The sequence below is a fragment of the Nerophis ophidion genome, linkage group LG23 (assembly GCF_033978795.1).
Source record: "Nerophis ophidion isolate RoL-2023_Sa linkage group LG23, RoL_Noph_v1.0, whole genome shotgun sequence".
NCBI lineage: Eukaryota > Metazoa > Chordata > Actinopteri > Syngnathiformes > Syngnathidae > Nerophis > Nerophis ophidion.
The window spans coordinates 41969989-41987507 of NC_084633.1; the positions used below are offsets into that span (position 1 = coordinate 41969989).

General features: G+C 45.8%; 1 protein-coding gene and 1 long non-coding RNA gene across 2 annotated transcripts in view; one reads left to right on the top strand and one right to left on the bottom strand.

Moving 5' to 3' along the window:
• The window catches only part of tbcd (tubulin folding cofactor D), an 82461-nt gene extending 70296 nt beyond the window's left edge, over positions 1–12165 (top strand). The window contains exons 35-39 of the mRNA XM_061884678.1: positions 1727–1813; positions 1909–1996; positions 2072–2181; positions 2260–2344; positions 12065–12165. Of these exons, the coding sequence (XP_061740662.1) occupies positions 1727–1813; positions 1909–1996; positions 2072–2181; positions 2260–2344; positions 12065–12076 (382 nt within the window). The 3' untranslated portion in view covers positions 12077–12165. The remainder of the gene's footprint in view (positions 1–1726; positions 1814–1908; positions 1997–2071; positions 2182–2259; positions 2345–12064) is intronic.
• Positions 110–15999, bottom strand: LOC133541327 (uncharacterized). The gene is made up of 2 exons (XR_009803838.1): positions 15839–15999; positions 110–966 (listed from the first exon to the last, which is right to left on the bottom strand). It is a non-coding gene; the product is annotated as an uncharacterized LOC133541327 (long non-coding RNA).
• Positions 16000–17519: the final 1520 nt, after the last annotated feature.

A 17519-nucleotide genomic window follows, 5' to 3' on the forward strand; every position in this document is an offset into this window, starting at 1 on the left:
GCCATTGCAGGCACCCAAAAATGTTAACATAAAACGTTTATGGGTAATGATTATAGTTTAATAAACAATGTGAAATACATATAAATGATGAATGAAAGGGATGAATAAATATTGAACATCACTGTTTTATTTTTCTATTTATTTGACAGGGACCGTACAATTAAAATTTCTACCCATCGGTAACCGATGTCAAAGTACATAAGACTTCTAGCTACAGGCTGATTTGCAACCCTCTTCCCTGGTTAGGCTTTTAAAGAAAAGTGAAAAACACTTACAAAAAGATTAAGAGAAGATGTCAGGTTCAAACACAGACAAAGAAGCAAGGAATTAAACAGAGACAGAATTAAATTTGGCTCAATCGAGGAGAGACGCGTAGACACTGTACCCATGTACAGTGTCGTCCCACGCCCCTGACGAAAGATTGTACACCTCCTCTTTTATTTGGACTTTCCCTGATTACATGGCAACAGCTCTTTCTAAGGGATGGGGGTTGTAAACAACCATTGCCTTTGATTACAAAACAGTTCAAAGAAAAGGTTGGTTCAAAGGCCAAGGACACATCATACTTGACTAAATAACTGTCGGGTTCAAACACTGATGACCTGTATTAAACAGACAAGAAGCAAGGAACCATGTAAAAACACAGTTCAATATAGCTCATGAGGAGAACGCATGGAGCTGCACACTTAGTCACAGTCCCGCGTCCCTCTATTTATTCAGGAGTTCTATAGTCAACATCACTGAGGCCGCCTCTAAAAGGAGTTGTCACATATATTATGCAAAGCAGGTTCAGGACCCACAATACGTGACTGAATGTGCGGGGCATTGTGATTTCGCCTTGTCTCTGCTTTGTCTGCGTGCTGTCGTCTTATCTTCGTTGAGGTCCTTGAAGTCCTTGGCTGTTAACGGGCTGAAACAAAGATAACATCTGCGGCTGAGGCCACCCCTCGGACAAAAAGTTTCGTCCTTGAACAGATACAAAAGTCTAACTTGAGCACAGTAGCAAAAAACTATAGCAACGGACTTTAAGCATACCAAAGTTGTGTGATAATACATAATGATTATTTTAACACCAAGCAACATTTGTAAGTTTTACAATGTAAGTAAAACAATTCATACTTACTAAACCGTCCTATGTATAATGTCTGTAGGGGTGTTCAATGCATATTTGTACATGCTAAAGTAATGTAATCAGGGTAGCGTCCTTAGCATTTGCGTATAAGTTAACATGTTTACAAGTGACTTTGTTGTGTGCGTAATATTAAATTACTTTGGCATTCTTTTTGTATTGTGTCAGTTTTGTAAGTTCACTAAAACGTCATTGTGGAGTTATTGAGTCGGTCTAGCTGATTGCAGAGCTAATTTCCGCAGCTAACGGGTGCATAACAATAATTTCTTTTTTGTTTGATCAGCCGTTTTACTGCCCTGTCACGGGCACCGCTTGGAAACAATTAAGGGGTGTTAATAAACATTTAAAAATATCACATTTACAATAAAATGGTACAGCTAATATAGGTAAACATATTAACTTCTTCTAAAATGAAGTACTGGTGCGCTCTGTAGCCTGGAAAATGCGGTAGTTTGTTGGGCGCACTGTTTGGCCGCACAATAACCAAACTAGGGCATTTCTTTGCACATTTTTGTGGAAAACTGGGGCATAAGAAAGGTGCCGCTGTATGGATTAATGTGGTGGAGTACTTTGTCAGTGTATGTTCTACGTTTCCAGTCAGCAGTTCTGCATGGACGTCCTCGCTCTGTGCGAAGGCATCAGGAGATGCAGAAATATCCCCAAGCTCCGTGCCTGCATCGCCGTGTGAGTTTCTTTTTCGCTTGATAAGAAGTGTGCCCTGCTTCCTGTCTTAGAGAGTCAACATCCATGTTTACTTGTACCACCCATTCCACTGCCAGCTACTGTGGCCTCATCCAGTTCCAGGGTGACGTCAGGAAGAAGATCCTCTTCCAGCTGATGCTGTTGCTCTGCCATTCATTCCTCGTAGTACGTCCCCAAGTTGATACAAAAAGGAATGATCTTGTTCTCTCATGGAATGGTGCTGCAACAATTCTTCTGCAGATAAGGACAACCACTGCGAGCCAGATGTACGAGATGCTGCTGACCTACGATGATGTTGTTGATCCCGAGGTTTTGGATGATGTCATGACTCTGCTTAGTGACACTAACTGGTAAAAAGACACCTTCCAGCACTTCATGCATTTCTTTCGTGGATTGTGGGAATGTAAAAATGTGGTTCTTGGGCACAGGGAGAGTGAACCTGCCGTACTCCGGAACCCCAGAAATCAGCTTTGTGATTGGCTGGGAGTCCCCAGGCCACGGCTGATTGCTAAGGTAACACTCACCAGGCACACATCTTGTCCCATGTGATGAAATCCAAGTAAGAGCCTAAAATATAGCTGCAAGTAGGACGTTGTGTTGATTGGAAACGGGTGACAAATGGCAAAAAAGAATCATTGCTACAATGAAGGAAAAAGCTAACTGCTTAGTTTGAATAATTACAGTACGGCAGGTGTCAACCCACAACTTTCACAACAACAAGCGGCACTTTAGGCTACATGCAGAGGGAGATAAAGTTGCAGGATTTTCATAATACTGCAAAGGCAGCCAAAAGCAGTGAAGTTGTCACATTGTGTAAATGGTAAGGGTGTAACGGTACGTGTATTTCTATTGAACTGTTTCGGTACGGGGGTTTCGGTTCGGTGCTGAGGTGTACCGAGCTAGTTTCCATACGGACATATTAAGTAGCGTAAACAATACTCAAAATGCCGTGCATTTGAGGCATTTAAGAAACTCCACCCGGACAGCCCCGCAAAAGAGGACATGTCTGGTGAAAAGAGGAGGTGTGGTCAGTCTATCCTAGCACGATCGCTGCTAGCACCGGACATGTCCTCTTTTGCTAGCATGCTAGCACCGACCGGGCTAGGATAGACTGACCGCACGTCCTCTTTTCACCGGGCATGTCCTCTTTTGCGGGGCTGTCAGGGCAGAGTTTCTTAAATGCCTCATGTCCGGCGTTTTCAGTTATGGTTGCGTGTATTAACAATGTACGTTTTGGGTTAAGAAGGGGTTCAAAACAAAACACACTGTGCGCACTACAGCAGCATTGGTGAGGGAGGGGCAGAGACAGAGAGAGCGAGAGAGTTATGATAAATGCGCTTGCGTCTCCAGGCTCTGCTTTTTAACCATAGATTTATCAGATTGAATTTTTTATTATCTTTAGCAGGGGTGTCAAAAGTGTGCTCCAGAAGACATTTGTGGCCCACAACTAATGTTTTAAAGGCCCACGGCACATTCCAAAAATACTATTAAAATAAACAAAAACATAACAAAAGTGAAATAAAAACGCTTGAAGGTTAAATGTAATTTAGTAAAAGTTGCAATGTTGACTAATAAAACATAGCTGCTTTTTTTTTCTTTCAAACTGTCATTTAACAAAACATAATATTGAATCAAAGTCAAGTATTGACCCCTCCAAGGTTCCCATCACCTCACATCAAATATTACACTAAGAAAAATATTTTTGTTGGAAGATTTTGCAAATTTGGTAAATAAATAACCCCAAAAATTATATTTTGTTATTTTCTTACTGTCCCAAAAATGGACCAAACTGTGACCTCTAAAATGAGGTACGTACCGAACTGAAATTTTTGTGTACTGGTACACCCCTAGTAAATGGTAAATAAAAAGAGAATACAATGATTTGAAAATCCTTTTCAACATACTTAAGACAACATACTTAACGTTCGAACTGGTAAACTTTGTTATTTTTTGCAAATATTAGCTCATTTGGAATTTGATGCCTGCAAATGGTGTATTAGTGGCCAAGGCATGGGTAACTTACACATCTGTGAAGGCACCATTAAAGCTGAAAGGTACATACAGCTTTTGGAGCAACATATGTTGTTATCATGGACGCCCCTGCTTATTTCAGCAAGACAATGCCAAGCCAGGTGTTACAACTGCGTAGCTTGATAGTAAAAGAGTGCGGGTACTAGACTGGCCTGCCTGTAGTCAAGACCCGCCTCCCATTGAAAATGTGTGAAGGCTAAAACATGAGGCAGGAGACTGTAGAACGACTTAAGCTGTACATCAAGCAAGAATGGGAAATAATTCCACTTAAAAAATGTGTCTCCTCACTTCCCAAACCTGCACTGAGTGTTGTTCAAAGGAAAGGCCATGTAACACACTGCTAAAAATGCCTTTTTTGACATGTGTTGCTGCCATTACATTCTAAGTTAATGATTATTTGCAGAGAAAAAACAAAGTTTGTCCGTGTGAAAATTTGAACATCTTGTCTTTGCAGTCTATTCAATTGAATATAAGTTGAAAAGTATTTGTTGTATTCTATTTTTATTTAGCATTTTTACACAACCTGACAACTTCACTGCTTTTGGGGTTTGTAGTTGAATAGCTGTTTTTATTTGGAACATTTATGGTCAGATGAACATAAGTACCTCATTGGATTGTGTTGCTGTTCTTAAAGTTGTGACCAATCAGTGCACCGTCCATCCATCCATCCATCTTCTTCCACTTATCCGAGGTCGGGTCGCGGGGGCAGCAGCCTAAGCAGGGAAGCCCAGACTTCCCTCTCCCCAGCCACTTCGTTTAGATCCTCACGGGGGATCCCGAGGCGTTCCCAGGCCAGCCGGGAGACATAGTCTTCCCAACGTGTCCTGGGTCTTCCCCATGGCCTCCTACCGGTTGGACATGCCCTAAACACCTCCCTCGGGAGGCGTTCGGGTGGCATCCTGACCAGATGCCCGAACCACCTCATCTGGCTCCTCTCCATGTGGAGGAGCAGCGGCTTTACTTTGAGTTCCTCCCGGATGGCAGAGCTTCTCACCCTATCTCTAAGGGAGAGACCCGCCACACGGCGGAGGAAACTCATTTGGGCCGCTTGTACCCGTGATCTTATCCTTTCGGTCATGACCCAAAGCTCATGACCATAGGTGAGGATGGGAACGTAGATCGACTGGTAAATTGAGAACTTTGCCTTCCGGCTCATCTCCTTTTTCACCACAGCGGATCAGTACAACGTCCGCATTACTGAAGACGCCGCACCGATCCGCCTGTCGATCTCACCATCCACTCTTCCCTCACTCGTGAACAAGACTCCTAGGTACTTGAACTCCTCCACTTGGGGCAGGGTCTCCTCCCCAACCCGGAGGTGGCACTCCATCCTTTTCCGGGAGAGAACCATGGACTCGGACTTTGAGGGGCTGATTCTCATTCCGGTCGCTTCACACTCGGCTGCGAACCGTGAGAGCTGAAGATCTCGGTCAGATGAAGCCATCAGGACCACATAATAATAATAATAATAATAATAATAATAATACCTGGGATTTATATAGCGCTTTTCTAAGTACCCAAAGTCGCTTTACATGTGTGTGTGTGGGGGATGGCTAGGGGAGGAGGGAGGATAAAAACAACTTTATTAGAAAAGAAAACTAAAATAAGCAAGCAAGAAAAGAGATGGAAAAAAAGAAAAATAATAAAGAAACACTAAGAGCAGGGTCAGTTTGGAAAGGCTAATGTGAAGAGGTGAGTTTTTAGGGTGGTTTTGAAGGTAGGGATGGAGGGGGCATCTCTCATGTGCCTGGGGAGAGCGTTCCAGAGAGAGGGGGCAGCCACAGAGAAGGCCCTGTCGCCCCAGGTTCTGCGCCTGGTCTTGGGAACTTCAAGGAGCCCAGCATCACTAGACCTGAGGGAACAGGACGGGACTTGTGGCTGGAGGAGGTCAGAGAGGTAGGGTGGAGCCAGGTTATGGAGTGACTTGTAGGTGCTGAGGAGTATTTTGAAGGAGATTCTGTATTTGACAGGCCAGTGGAGGTCATGAAGGACAGGTGTGATGTGCTCTGGAGCGGTTGAGCAGGCGGGCAGCGGAGTTCTGGACATATTACAGTTTTTTGAGGGTTTTGGGGGTGATGCCGTAGAGCAGAGGTGTCAAACTCAAATACAGAGTGGGCCAAAATTTAAAAACCGAACAAAGCCGCGGGCCGAGGTTGAAGAAATTAACCTTTTAATAGGGATCAAACAAGTTTTGCATTGAATATTGAACAAGCAAGGCTTATATAACTTTATAGTGACATGCAAAATAGAGTTTCAAATAATAATAATGATTTGAAAATATCAATGGCATATCAAATCAAATTTAAATAAAAATTGAATGCCTCTTTTAGGCGGTGGGGTTGAGGTGGACGGGGTTTGGTGATAGCTGGGGGTGTATATTGTAGCGTCCTAGAAGAGTTAGTGCTGCAAGGCGTTCTGGGTATTTGTTCTGTTGTGTTTATGTTGTGTTACGGTCCAGATGTTCTCCCGAAATGTGTCATTCTTGTTTGGTGTGGGTTCACAGTGTGGCGCATATTTGTAACAGTGTTAAAGTTACTTATACGGCCACCCTCGATGTGACCTGTATGGCTGTTGACCAAGTATGCATTGCATTCACTTGTGTGTGTGTGTATAAGCCGTATATATTATGTGACTGGGCCGGCACGCTGTTTGTATAGAGGAAAAGCGGACGTGGAGACAGGTTGTAGAGAACGCCAAAGGCAGTGCCTTTAAAGCCCACCCCAAATATTGTTGTCCGGGATGAAATTCGGGAGCGGCACTGAACTTCGGGAGTCTCCCGGGAAAATCGGGAGGGTTGGCAAGTAAGAGTGTTAGCAGTGAATGCGGTGTTACAGCGGCGGGCCAGCTCTATTGCCTCAAGGGCCAAGTGAAATTACACGGGGCCAGAGTTTGACACCCATGCCGTAGAGGATGCTGTTGCAGTAGTCTATCCGGGATGAGATGAAGGCGTGGACGAGGATTTCAGCAGCAGAGGATGTGAGGGAGGGCCAAAGACGGGCAATGTTTCTGAGGTGGAAGAATGCAGTTTTGGTGATGTGGTTTACGTGGGGGAGGAAAGAGAGGGTAGGGTCGAAAATTACACCCAGGTTGCGGACGTGGGTGGAGGTAGTGACAAGGGAGCCGTCGATGTTTAAGGAAAAGTCCTGAGTGGAGCGAGTGAGGGAGTCGGGGCCAATGATGATTATTTTAGATTTGTTACATTTGAGTTTTAGAAAGTTTTTTGCATCGAGGTTTTTATGTCTGTGTGGCAGGTGGTGAGGGTGGAGTGGGTGGCTGTGGTGATGGTCGTGGCGGAAAGTTATAGTTGTGTGTCGTCGGCATAGCAGTGAAATTGAAGGCCTTGGTGGCGGAGGATCTGACCGAGGAGTATGAGGTAGATGGTGAAGAGTAGAGGGCCAAGTACTGAGCCCTGGGGGACGCCGTGGGTGACTGGGGAAGTGGAGGAGGTGCAGTTGTTGGTGGAGATGAATTGCTGACGGCCAAAGGGGTAGGATTTCATCCAGGAGAGGGCAGTGCCAGATAAACCAAGGGAGGAGTGGAGGCGTGATAGGAGGATAGAGTGGTTGATGGTGTCGAAGGCAGCACTGAGGTCGAGGAGGATGAGGATGGAGAGGGAAACAGAGTCGGCGGAGAGGAGGATGTCGTTGGTGACCTTGAGGAGGGCAGTTTTTGTGCTGTGGAGTGAGCGGAAGCCGGATTGGAACGTTTCGTATAGGTTATTGTGGTGAAGGTGGGATTTGATTTGGGAGGCAACTGCACGTTCAAGAATTGTAGAGAGGAAGGGGAGGTTGGAGATGGGCCTGTAGTTGTTGGGGGAGTTTGGGTCGAGACCGGGTTTCTTGAGAATGGGGGTGATGGCAGCCAGCTTGAGGGCAGGAGGGACAGAGCCATTAGATAGGGAGGAGTTAATTATAGTGGTGATGAGAGGTGAGAGTGAGGGGAGGCAGGCTATGACTAAAGTGGATGGGATTGGGTCCAGGATGCAGGTGGAGGCTTTCATACCAGAAGTTATGGAGGATAGGTCAGTTGTGGTGATTTCGGAGAAGAAGGTGAGTGGGTGGTTAGAGAGTAAAGTGGGAGCATGATCGGAAATAGGGGAGGAGGTGGGAGAGGAGGCAGCCAGTTCAGAGTGGATGGTGTTGATATTTGATTGAAAAAATGATAAAAATTCTTCACATTTGCTGGTGGTGAATGAGGTGGTGGTGGTGTCCATGGGTTTGGGGAGTTTGGTTACGGTAGAGAAGAGTATCTTGGGGTTGTTGCTGCTGGATTGTATGAAGGAGGAGTAGTGGGAAGTGCGTGCATTGTTGAGGGCATCTCTGTATTCCTGTTGGTGTAGTGAGTAGATGTCCAGGTGAACAGTGAGACCGGTTTTCTTTGAGAGACGTTCAAGCTGCCGGCCCTTGGCTTTAAGGTGACGGAGGTGATCAGTGTACTAGGGGGCGGTGTGGGTGTAGGAGACAGTTTTGGTTTTTATGGGGGCGAGTTGATTGAGACAGGAGGAGAGTGCGCTGTTGTAGCTGTTTACCAGTTCAGTGGGAGAGGCGTTCAAAGTGAGGGTGTGATCGGAGGTGGAGTCAGTCAGTAGGGCAGAAAGAGAGGGGAGGTGGATTGATTTCATGTTCCGGTATGATATGAAACGTTGCTGCTTGATAAGGGGGTGGGGATGTCTATGTCCAGGGTGAGGGCCAGGTGGTCTGAGAGGATGTCTGTGAGGTTCAAGCTGGTGAGGTTGCTGATGGAGAGTCCAGTGGTGCAAATTAAGTCAGGAGTGTGTCCTTTTTTGTGGGTGGGGAAGCCAACGTGTTGGGTGATATTAAATGAGTTGAGAATGTCCAGAAATTCAGTGGCAGTTTTGCAGGTGGTGGAATCGACATGAATGTTGAAATCTCCCAGTAGAAGGACTGAAGGTGAAATGGCACAGAGTTGGGTGAGAAATTCAGAGAGATCGGAATGGAATGCAGGGTTGGGTTTGGGGGGACGGTAGATGATTGCAGTGACCAGGGGTTTGGGGCTAGGCAGCTTGAATGACTGGTGCTCAAAGGAAGAGGGGTTGTGATGGTTACAGTACTGGGTTTCAAGTGTTGGCGGTATATTGTAGCTATACTGCCACCACGACCGTCATGTGGTTTGTCCATGTAGGTGTATCCTGGGGGTGTAGCTCTGTTGAGGTGAATGTATTCCAGTGGTTTTTGCCAGGTTTCGGTTATGCTCAAAAAGTCTATGTTGTCAGTTATGAATTCACTGAGTATTGGTCATTTTTCATTGAGTGAGCAGGTATTGAGCAGAGCGAATTTAAGGGATGGGTGGGGGAGCTTTGGTTAACGGTTGCAGATAGGCAGAGCGCACGTGTGGTTTGTTATTGTGATGACGTGTGACGTCACTGGGGGTGGAGCGGTCGCGTGACCAGAGTGATGGGATGCAGTGTTGTTCAGTCCGGCAGTAAATAAACTTTCTGTGGGAGCTTCTGTGGATGTATCTTGGTCGGCGAAGTAGTCCGTGTGTTTTGATGGATGCTTTGATGTCTGGAGGTATGGTGATGTGGTTGCTGAGTTTGAGGAGTTGCAGAGCGGATTACTTGAGTAGCATGCTGGCAGTGGTGGATGTTAGCCTGGGATCGTTGGCCGACGGCCGCACACTTGTTGGCCAAAGATGGAAAGACAGACACAGCGCGACGATCCACAGCATGAAAGAGGAGAGGAGAGAGGAGTTGGTGGAGGAACAGCGGTCCGTGATTTGCGGGAGGGTCCTGCGCCGGCTGGGTGGCTGGAGGCTGGCTAGCTGTTAGCCACCAGCTGCGGAACGGTGGCTAGTTAGCAGAGAGCTAACTGTAGCTAGCTGTTAGCCACCACCGGTTGCCGGCTAGCCCTGAAGCCGCCAGCTAACCAGGGAGCTGCACTGATGTTGCCGGCTAGCCCTGAAGCCGCCAGCTAGCCAGACAGTCAGCGGGTAGCCAGGAGGGCTATCCGCGGTGCAATCCGGGTTAACAGACCGAGAAACAGCTCGTAATGGCAGGTTGTTGCTGGGCGATGGTAGCCAGGAGAATCAGTGGAGCCAGCGGGTGTGTGAAACATCTATCATCTGTCATAAAACACTTAGTATCTTTTTTATTTTGTTTTGTTTTTTACTAAGTCGCGTAAAACTAAAACTAAGGTAGGAGAAGCGGCGAACAAGCGAGACGCCAGCGTCCTCTCACAACCTAAGCGCATGTGTGACAAATTCTATCTACTTGACATTGACCATGACCACCACCCCGGTCTTCCAATCCAGAGGTACCGCCCCCGATGTCCACGCGATGGTGCAGAGTCTTGTCAACCAAGACAGCCCCACAGCATCCAGAGCCTAAGGAACTCCGGGCGGGTCTCATCCACCCCTGGGGCCTTCCCACCAAGGAGCTTTTTAACTACCTCGGCAACCTCAGCCCCAGAAATAGGAGAGTCCACCACAGACTCCCCAGGCACTGCTTCCTCATAGGAAGACGTGTTGGTGGGATTGAGGAGGTCTTCAAAGTATTCCTTCCACCTATCCACAATATCCGCAGTTGAGGTCAGCAGAACACCATCCGCACCATACACGGTGTTGATAGTGCACTGCTTCCCCTTCCTGAGGCGGTGTATGGTGGTCCAGAATCGCTTCGAAGCCATCTGGAAGTCGTTTTTTTCCACGGCTGCCCCAAACTCCTCCCATTTTCGAGTTTTTGCCTCCGCGACCGCTGAAGCCGCACACCGATTGGCCCGTCGGTACCTGTCCACTGCCTCCGGAGTCCTGCGAGCCAAAAGAACCCAATAGGACTCCTTCTTCAGCTTGACGGCATTCCTTACCGCTGGTGTCCACCAACGAGTTTTAAGATTGCCGCCCCGACAGGCACCAACTACCTTGCGGCCACAGCTCCAATCAGCCGCCTCGACAATAGAGGTGCGGAACATGGTCCACTCGGACTCAATGTCCAGCACCTCCCTCGTGACATGTTCAAAGTTTTTCCGGAGGTGGGAATTGAAACTCTCTCTGACAGGAGACTCTGCCAGACGTTCCCAGCAGACCCTCACAATGCGTTTGGGCCTGCCAGGTCCATCCGGCATCCTCCCCCACCATCGCAGCCAACTCACCACCAGGTGGTGATCGGTAGAAAGCTCCGCCCCTCTCTTCACCCGAGTGTCCAAAACATGAGGCCGCAAATCCGATGACACAACTACAAAGTCGATCATGGAACTGCGGCCTAGGGTGTCCTGGTGCCAAGTGCACATATGGACACCCTTATGTTTGAACATGGTGTTTGTTATGGACAAACTGTGACGAGCACAAAAGTCCAATAACAAAACACCACTCGGGTTCAGATCCGGGTGGCCATTCTTTCCAATCACGCCTCTCCAGGTTTCACTGTTGTTGCCAACGTGAGCATTGAAGTCCCACAGTAGGACAAGGGAATCACCCGGGGGAGCACTTTCCAGTACTCCTTCGAGTGTACCCAAAAAGGGTGGGTACTCTGAACTGCTTTTTGGTGCGTAAGCACAAACAACAGTTAGGACCCCTCCCTCCACCCGAAGGCGGAGGGAGGCTACCCTTTCGTCCACCGGGTTGAACTCCAACGTGCAGACTTTGAGCCGGGGGGCAACAATAATTTCCACCCCAGCCCGCCGCCTCTCACTGCCGGCAACGCCAGAGTGGAAGAGGGTCCAATCCCTCTCGAGAGAAGTGGTTCCAGAGCCCTTGCTGTGCGTCGAAGTGAGTCCGACTACATCCAGCCGGAATTTCTCTACTTCGTGCACTAGCTCAGGCTCTTCCCCCCCCAGTGAGGTGACGTTCCACGTCCCAAGAGTACTAGCTTCTGTAGCCGAGGATCGGACCGCCAAGTGCCCTGCCTTCGGCTGCCGCCCAGCTCACATTGCACCCGACCTCTATGGCCCCTGCTATGGGCGGTGAGCCCATTGGAGGGGTGACTCACGTTGCCTCTTCGGGCTGTGCCCGGCCGGGCCCCATGGGAACAGGCCCGGCCACCAGGCGCTCGCCATGGTGCCCCACCTCCGGGCCTGGCTCCAGAGGGGGGCCCCGGTGACCCGCGTCCGGGCGAGGGAAATCTGAGTCCTTTGTTTGTGTTCATCACAGAGGTCTTCGAGTGCACTGGTTTGATACAATTTGTGCATGAACTAGAACTGTTTTGTGTTAACCAACTTGTTTTGAACTTGTGTCTCTTTTTGCCAACAGAAAACTGGCTGACATTCCTGAACATGTGTCTTTAAAGAAAGGTAGAAAATAATGAATGAATGAATGACATGTTATTACGTGATAATAAATTGTAAGAAATCCCTGGCGTCTACTATTTTGTTCCAATTCAAAGTGGTCTGTCCGTGTTATTGTGTGTACATGTCAAATTACAGCTCCCCCGGCAGGTAAAACTCTTCACAATTGAAGCATTTTAGCACTCGCACCCTTCTTGCTTATCAGCGTAGGAGACAGAAGCCATTGTGTTGCTCATAGTGTCCACATTGTCCTCGTTCTCGTCCTCTTCCTGGCTCTTGACAGAGCTGCAATTGTTGCGTCATGGTCTTGGACTAAGAATCTTGAGCATATTGCAATACATTCTTTGGTAATATGATTATTTTAACAAGGTTTGTTGCTTCATTTGTCCTGTGGGGAAGGCACACTTAATCCCTGAGTGAAAGTGGTCAGCAGCTTGTGAATGTGTTGATAGTTAGCTAGTTGTGCGCAGTCCTTTTTAGCAAGCAGGGCCAAAGCGTCAAGGTACTTTAAAGCAGGGTTTCTTAGCATAGCGCCGGGTGTTGTTGGGCCAAGAGCGCACCCACGAGCCTTTTCTGAACCAAAGCACGTTGTGTTCATTGTAAAAATCCCGAGGTACACAACCAGAAAAAATTATTGAAAAATGAAACTCAGCAGACAATATTGATAATAAAAAGGTGATTTTTCGCAATTGTTGGATATGAATTCAAACCATAAACAAGCATGCATGACTGTAGCTCTTGTCTTAAAGTAGGTGTACTGTCACCACCTGTCACATTACTTTGTGACTTATTTTGAGGTCGTTGACGTTTTCCTGTGTATAGTCTTTTACTTCTTGTTTTGCGCTCCTATTTCAGTGGCTTTTCCTGTTTTGTTGGTATTTCCTGTAGCAGTTTCATGTCTTCCTTGAGCGATATTTCGCGCATCTACTTTGTTTTAGCAATCAAGAATATTTCAGTTGTTTTTATCCTTCTTTGTGGGGACATTGTTGATTGTCATGTCATGTTCGGATGTACTTTGTGGACGCCGTCTTTGCTCCACAGTAAGTCTTTGCTATCATCCAGCATTCTGTTTTTGTTTACTTTGCAGCAAGTTCAGTTTTAGTTTCGTTCTGCATAGCCTTCCCTAAGCTTCAATGCCTTTTCTTTAGGGGCACTCATCTTTTATTTATTTTTGGTATAAGCGTTGGCTACCTTTTTACCTTCAACCTCCCTCCCGCTGTTTCCGACATCTACAAAGCAATTAGCTACCTGCTGCCACCTACTGATATGAAAGAGTATTACAGGGTTACTCTGCCGAGCTCTAGACAGCACCGACACTCAACAACGGCACATTTGCGGATTAGAATTACTGGTTTGCAAAAACTAATTTTAACCCAATTAAGTGAAATGAGACAATCTCCCACGGCACACCAGACTGTATCTCACGGCACAGTGGTTGAAAAACACTGTCCTAAAGTCACAGCACATGTATCCAATGAACCACAGTCTTGTCAGTGCCGTACGCAAAACACAAGTCCTGTATCTTCCTAATCACTCGCACTGCCAACTATTTACAGTAAACAATAACTCCCGTCCAAAGGCAAAACCTAGTAACTCACTTCTAGCCGATTTAGAGAAAGCAAAGGAAAACCAATCTATCTTGATGCTGTCTTACAAAGATCTACAAAGTCATCAAACGCATAGATGTTTTCTTGAGCTTTCATTTTCTTGCCGATTGAATCTGCTCTCATGAACGTGTGCCCTTTCTCCAGATATTTGATCACAATTCGGGTGGGCCACATTCTGCGTTTGCACATTGGGCAAGAGCCGTGTACAGCGTCCAGTTTTTATTTCGACCTCCACAGTTATCTGCCCAAAAGAGTATGCAAGGGGAAGAATACATTTAATGAAGGTGCTTGCAAGGTCTTCCAAATATCCCCTCCTGCCATAATATCACATAGTCGGCCCCCATTCCTGCAAATGTCTCATTAAAGACAATAAGGGGACTGACAAAGAAGCTCCGATTGGTCCCTTGAGATACTAGGTTTTTCTGTTGTATCTACGCGGTTATGTGGTAGTTGCTAGGTCCTGCCATGCGCGTAACAGCTTACTTACGGAACAAATTACAATATCGCATACACTAATGTAAAGCATATCACTTAGGAACTCCAAAATTATTATCAGCTCAGCGTTGACCAAAATTGAGTTACTGGGTTTTGCCTTTGGACGGGAGATAATGACTGTATTGACTCATTTTAAAGGTTACCGTATTTTTCGGACTATAAGTCGCAGTTTTTTTCATACTGCGACTTATACTCAGGAGTGACTTATGTGTGAAATTATTAACACATTACCATAAAATATCAAATAATATTATTTATCTCAGTCACGTAAGAGACAAGATGTATACGATTTCATGGGATTTATGGATTAGGAGTGAGAGATAGTTTGGTAAAGGTATAGCATGTTCTATATGTTATAGTTATTTGATGACTCTTAACATAATATGTTAGATTAAGATAGCAGTTGCTTATTTATGCCTCATATAACCTACACTTATTCAGCCTGTTGTTCACTATTCTTTATTTAGTTTAAATTGCCTTTCAAATGTCTATTCTTGGTGTTGGCTTTTATCAAATAAATTTCCCCCCAAAAAATGCGATTTATACTCCAGTGCGACTTATATATGTTTTTATACTCCGAAAAATAGGGTAGTTTATTATGATGAGTTTATAGCAGGGGTCTCAAACTCAATGTAGCTGGGGGCCGCCTCAGGGGTTCTACAAGAAAAGCTTTGTTGAAAAGAACGTCTTTATTTTTCACTCAAAATTGTCATACCTATGGATCATGTTTTGTTTTGTCATGTAATGTTTTTGATTTAGGACATTCAGTCACGTTTTGCACTTCCTGGTTTTGTTTGCTACCATGCCAACTCATTAGTTTTTCACCTGTCACGTCCCTGTTCTCAGCCTCACACCTGTTTTCACTAATGATCAGAACTATTTAAGTTACCCTTTTTGTTGTCTTCGTCCTGGGATCCTCACACTCGCACGCACCCTACCCATGCTATTCAAACCTTCACGTCCTCGTCCACAGTACCATGCTGTGTAAGTTTTTGTATTTATGCCATCGTGCTAGTTTTGTTTTGTTGGTATATAGTCATGCCATTGTGCTGTTTTGTTTTAAGTATAGTATAGATGTTTATCCGCCACAGAGCGCGTCCTTGGTTTGCCTTTTTGTAGTTTGTTTGTTTATTTAATAAATATCATGTACTTACATTCATGCCTGACTAGTCCCACATCATCCTTGCATCGAGGAAGCACAAACATCCACAGTCCTAGCCTGACAAAAATAAGATTATGAATTCATTTGAAAAAAAGTAAATGAGTAATATTTTAATTCCACTTAGTGTGACTGTCGTGTTTTGCCAACGCACGGAGAATGTCATTTCCGCAATGTGCCGCTTCTTTTTTCTGTTCAGCAGCAGGTGGGCGGGTACTAAATAGTCCGGGAGCAGTGTCCTTGGTTTTTCATGGACACCATGGCATTGGTGGATGGTACAAAGCACTTGGATAGCGAGTGTAAAAAAAGGCAACTGCTCCCAGAGTCTTATCCCACCTGCGGTTACTCGAAAAGGAAGTGGAAATGTGTAAAAATAGTCAAATAATTTTGTCAGGGTGACTTTTTGTCTATTAGCATTGGAGTTGTTGTTTATTTGGATCATTGACAGTGTGGACGATAAGAGACTTGCCGCACTCACCGCTTTTCGGGACCCGCCACAGTAAGTCACAACATTACACGTTGCAACTTTAAAAACTTTTCCACGGAAGAGTTGTCAATGAGCTGTGTGTCCAACAGGAGTCATCCAGCCAGCCGCTGAAAAAAACTCCATGGGAACGTTGCTGTGACTTTCACTCATTGACAAATGTTTCTCTGTGGCATCAAGCCCGGTCCTCGTCCCGCCTCCGAGAGCCTCACCGTCATTGGTAGGTTAGTTCAGCCCCAACACAACACTGTCAAGTGTCATTCCTATAAAACCTCAGGTGGGCCGCGGCTTTGAGACCCCTGTTTTAAAGTATATTCAAGTTGCATTCCTCTAGCATGGTCCCGATAATACCATATACCTTATTAAACAGGCCCGCTGCTTAATACGATATAGTTGTATGTAGGGCTGGGCCATATGGCCTTTTATTGTATTGATATCTGGATATGTTTAGACCATATCGTGATACAGCTTATATATGTGGATATTTTGCCATAGCCTTGAATTAACACTGGACACATATAATGACAGCAGTATGATGATTCTATGTGTCTACATTCAAACATTCTTCTTCATACTGCGCCTACTCAGTGGCCTAGTGGTTAGAGTGTCCGCCCTGAGATGGGTAGGTTGTGAGTTCAAACCCCGGCCGAGTCATACCAAAGACTATAAAAATGGGAGCCATTACCTCCCTGCTTGGCACTCAGCATCAAGGCTTGGAATTGGGGGTTAAAGGGAACATTATCACCAAACCTATGCAAGCGTCAATATATACCTTGATGGTGCAGAAAAAAGACCATGTATTTTTTTAACCGATTTCCGAACTCTAAATAGGTGAATTTTGGCAAATGAAACGCCTTTCTGTTTATCGGTCTTTTACCGATGACGTCAGAAGGTGACGTCACCGAGGTAACACACCCGCCATTTTCATTTTCACATTACAAACACCAGGTCTCAGCTCTGTTATTTTCCGTTTTTTCGACTATTTTTTGGAACCTTGGAGACATCATGCCTGGTGGGTGTGTTGTCGGAGGGTGTAACAACACTAACAGGGAGGGATTCAAGTTGCACCACTGGCAAGAAATCTGCCGCCAGACCCCCATTGAATGTACCAGAGTGTCTTCACATTTGACCGGCGATGCTAAGACAGACATGGCACAGAGATGTATGGATAACCTGCAGATGCATTTGCAACCATTAAGTCAACAAAATCACAAAGGTGAGTTTTGTTGGTGTTGACTTATGTGCTAATCAGACATATTTGGTCACGGCGTGACTGCCAGCTAATCGATGCTAACATGCTACGCTAATCGATGCTAACTTGCTATTTACGCTAGCTGTATGTACATTTGAAACTAGATACCCACATTTAATGCGAAACAAACACTTACCAATCGACGGATTTAAGTTGCTCCAGTGTCACAAGACGCGAAAGTCCTGATCGTTTGGTCCGCACATTTTACCGGCGATGCTAATAAGGCAGCCATGCTATGGGCCACTTCATTAGGTACACCCACGCTATGGCCGAATAGCATCAATAGCTATTCGCTCAATAGCTTCAATTTCTTCTCCAATTTCGTTTTCGCTATCTGCCTCCATACTCCGACCATCTGTTTCAATACATGCGTAATCTGTTGAATCGCTTAAGCCGCTGAAATCCGAGTCTGAATCCGAGCTA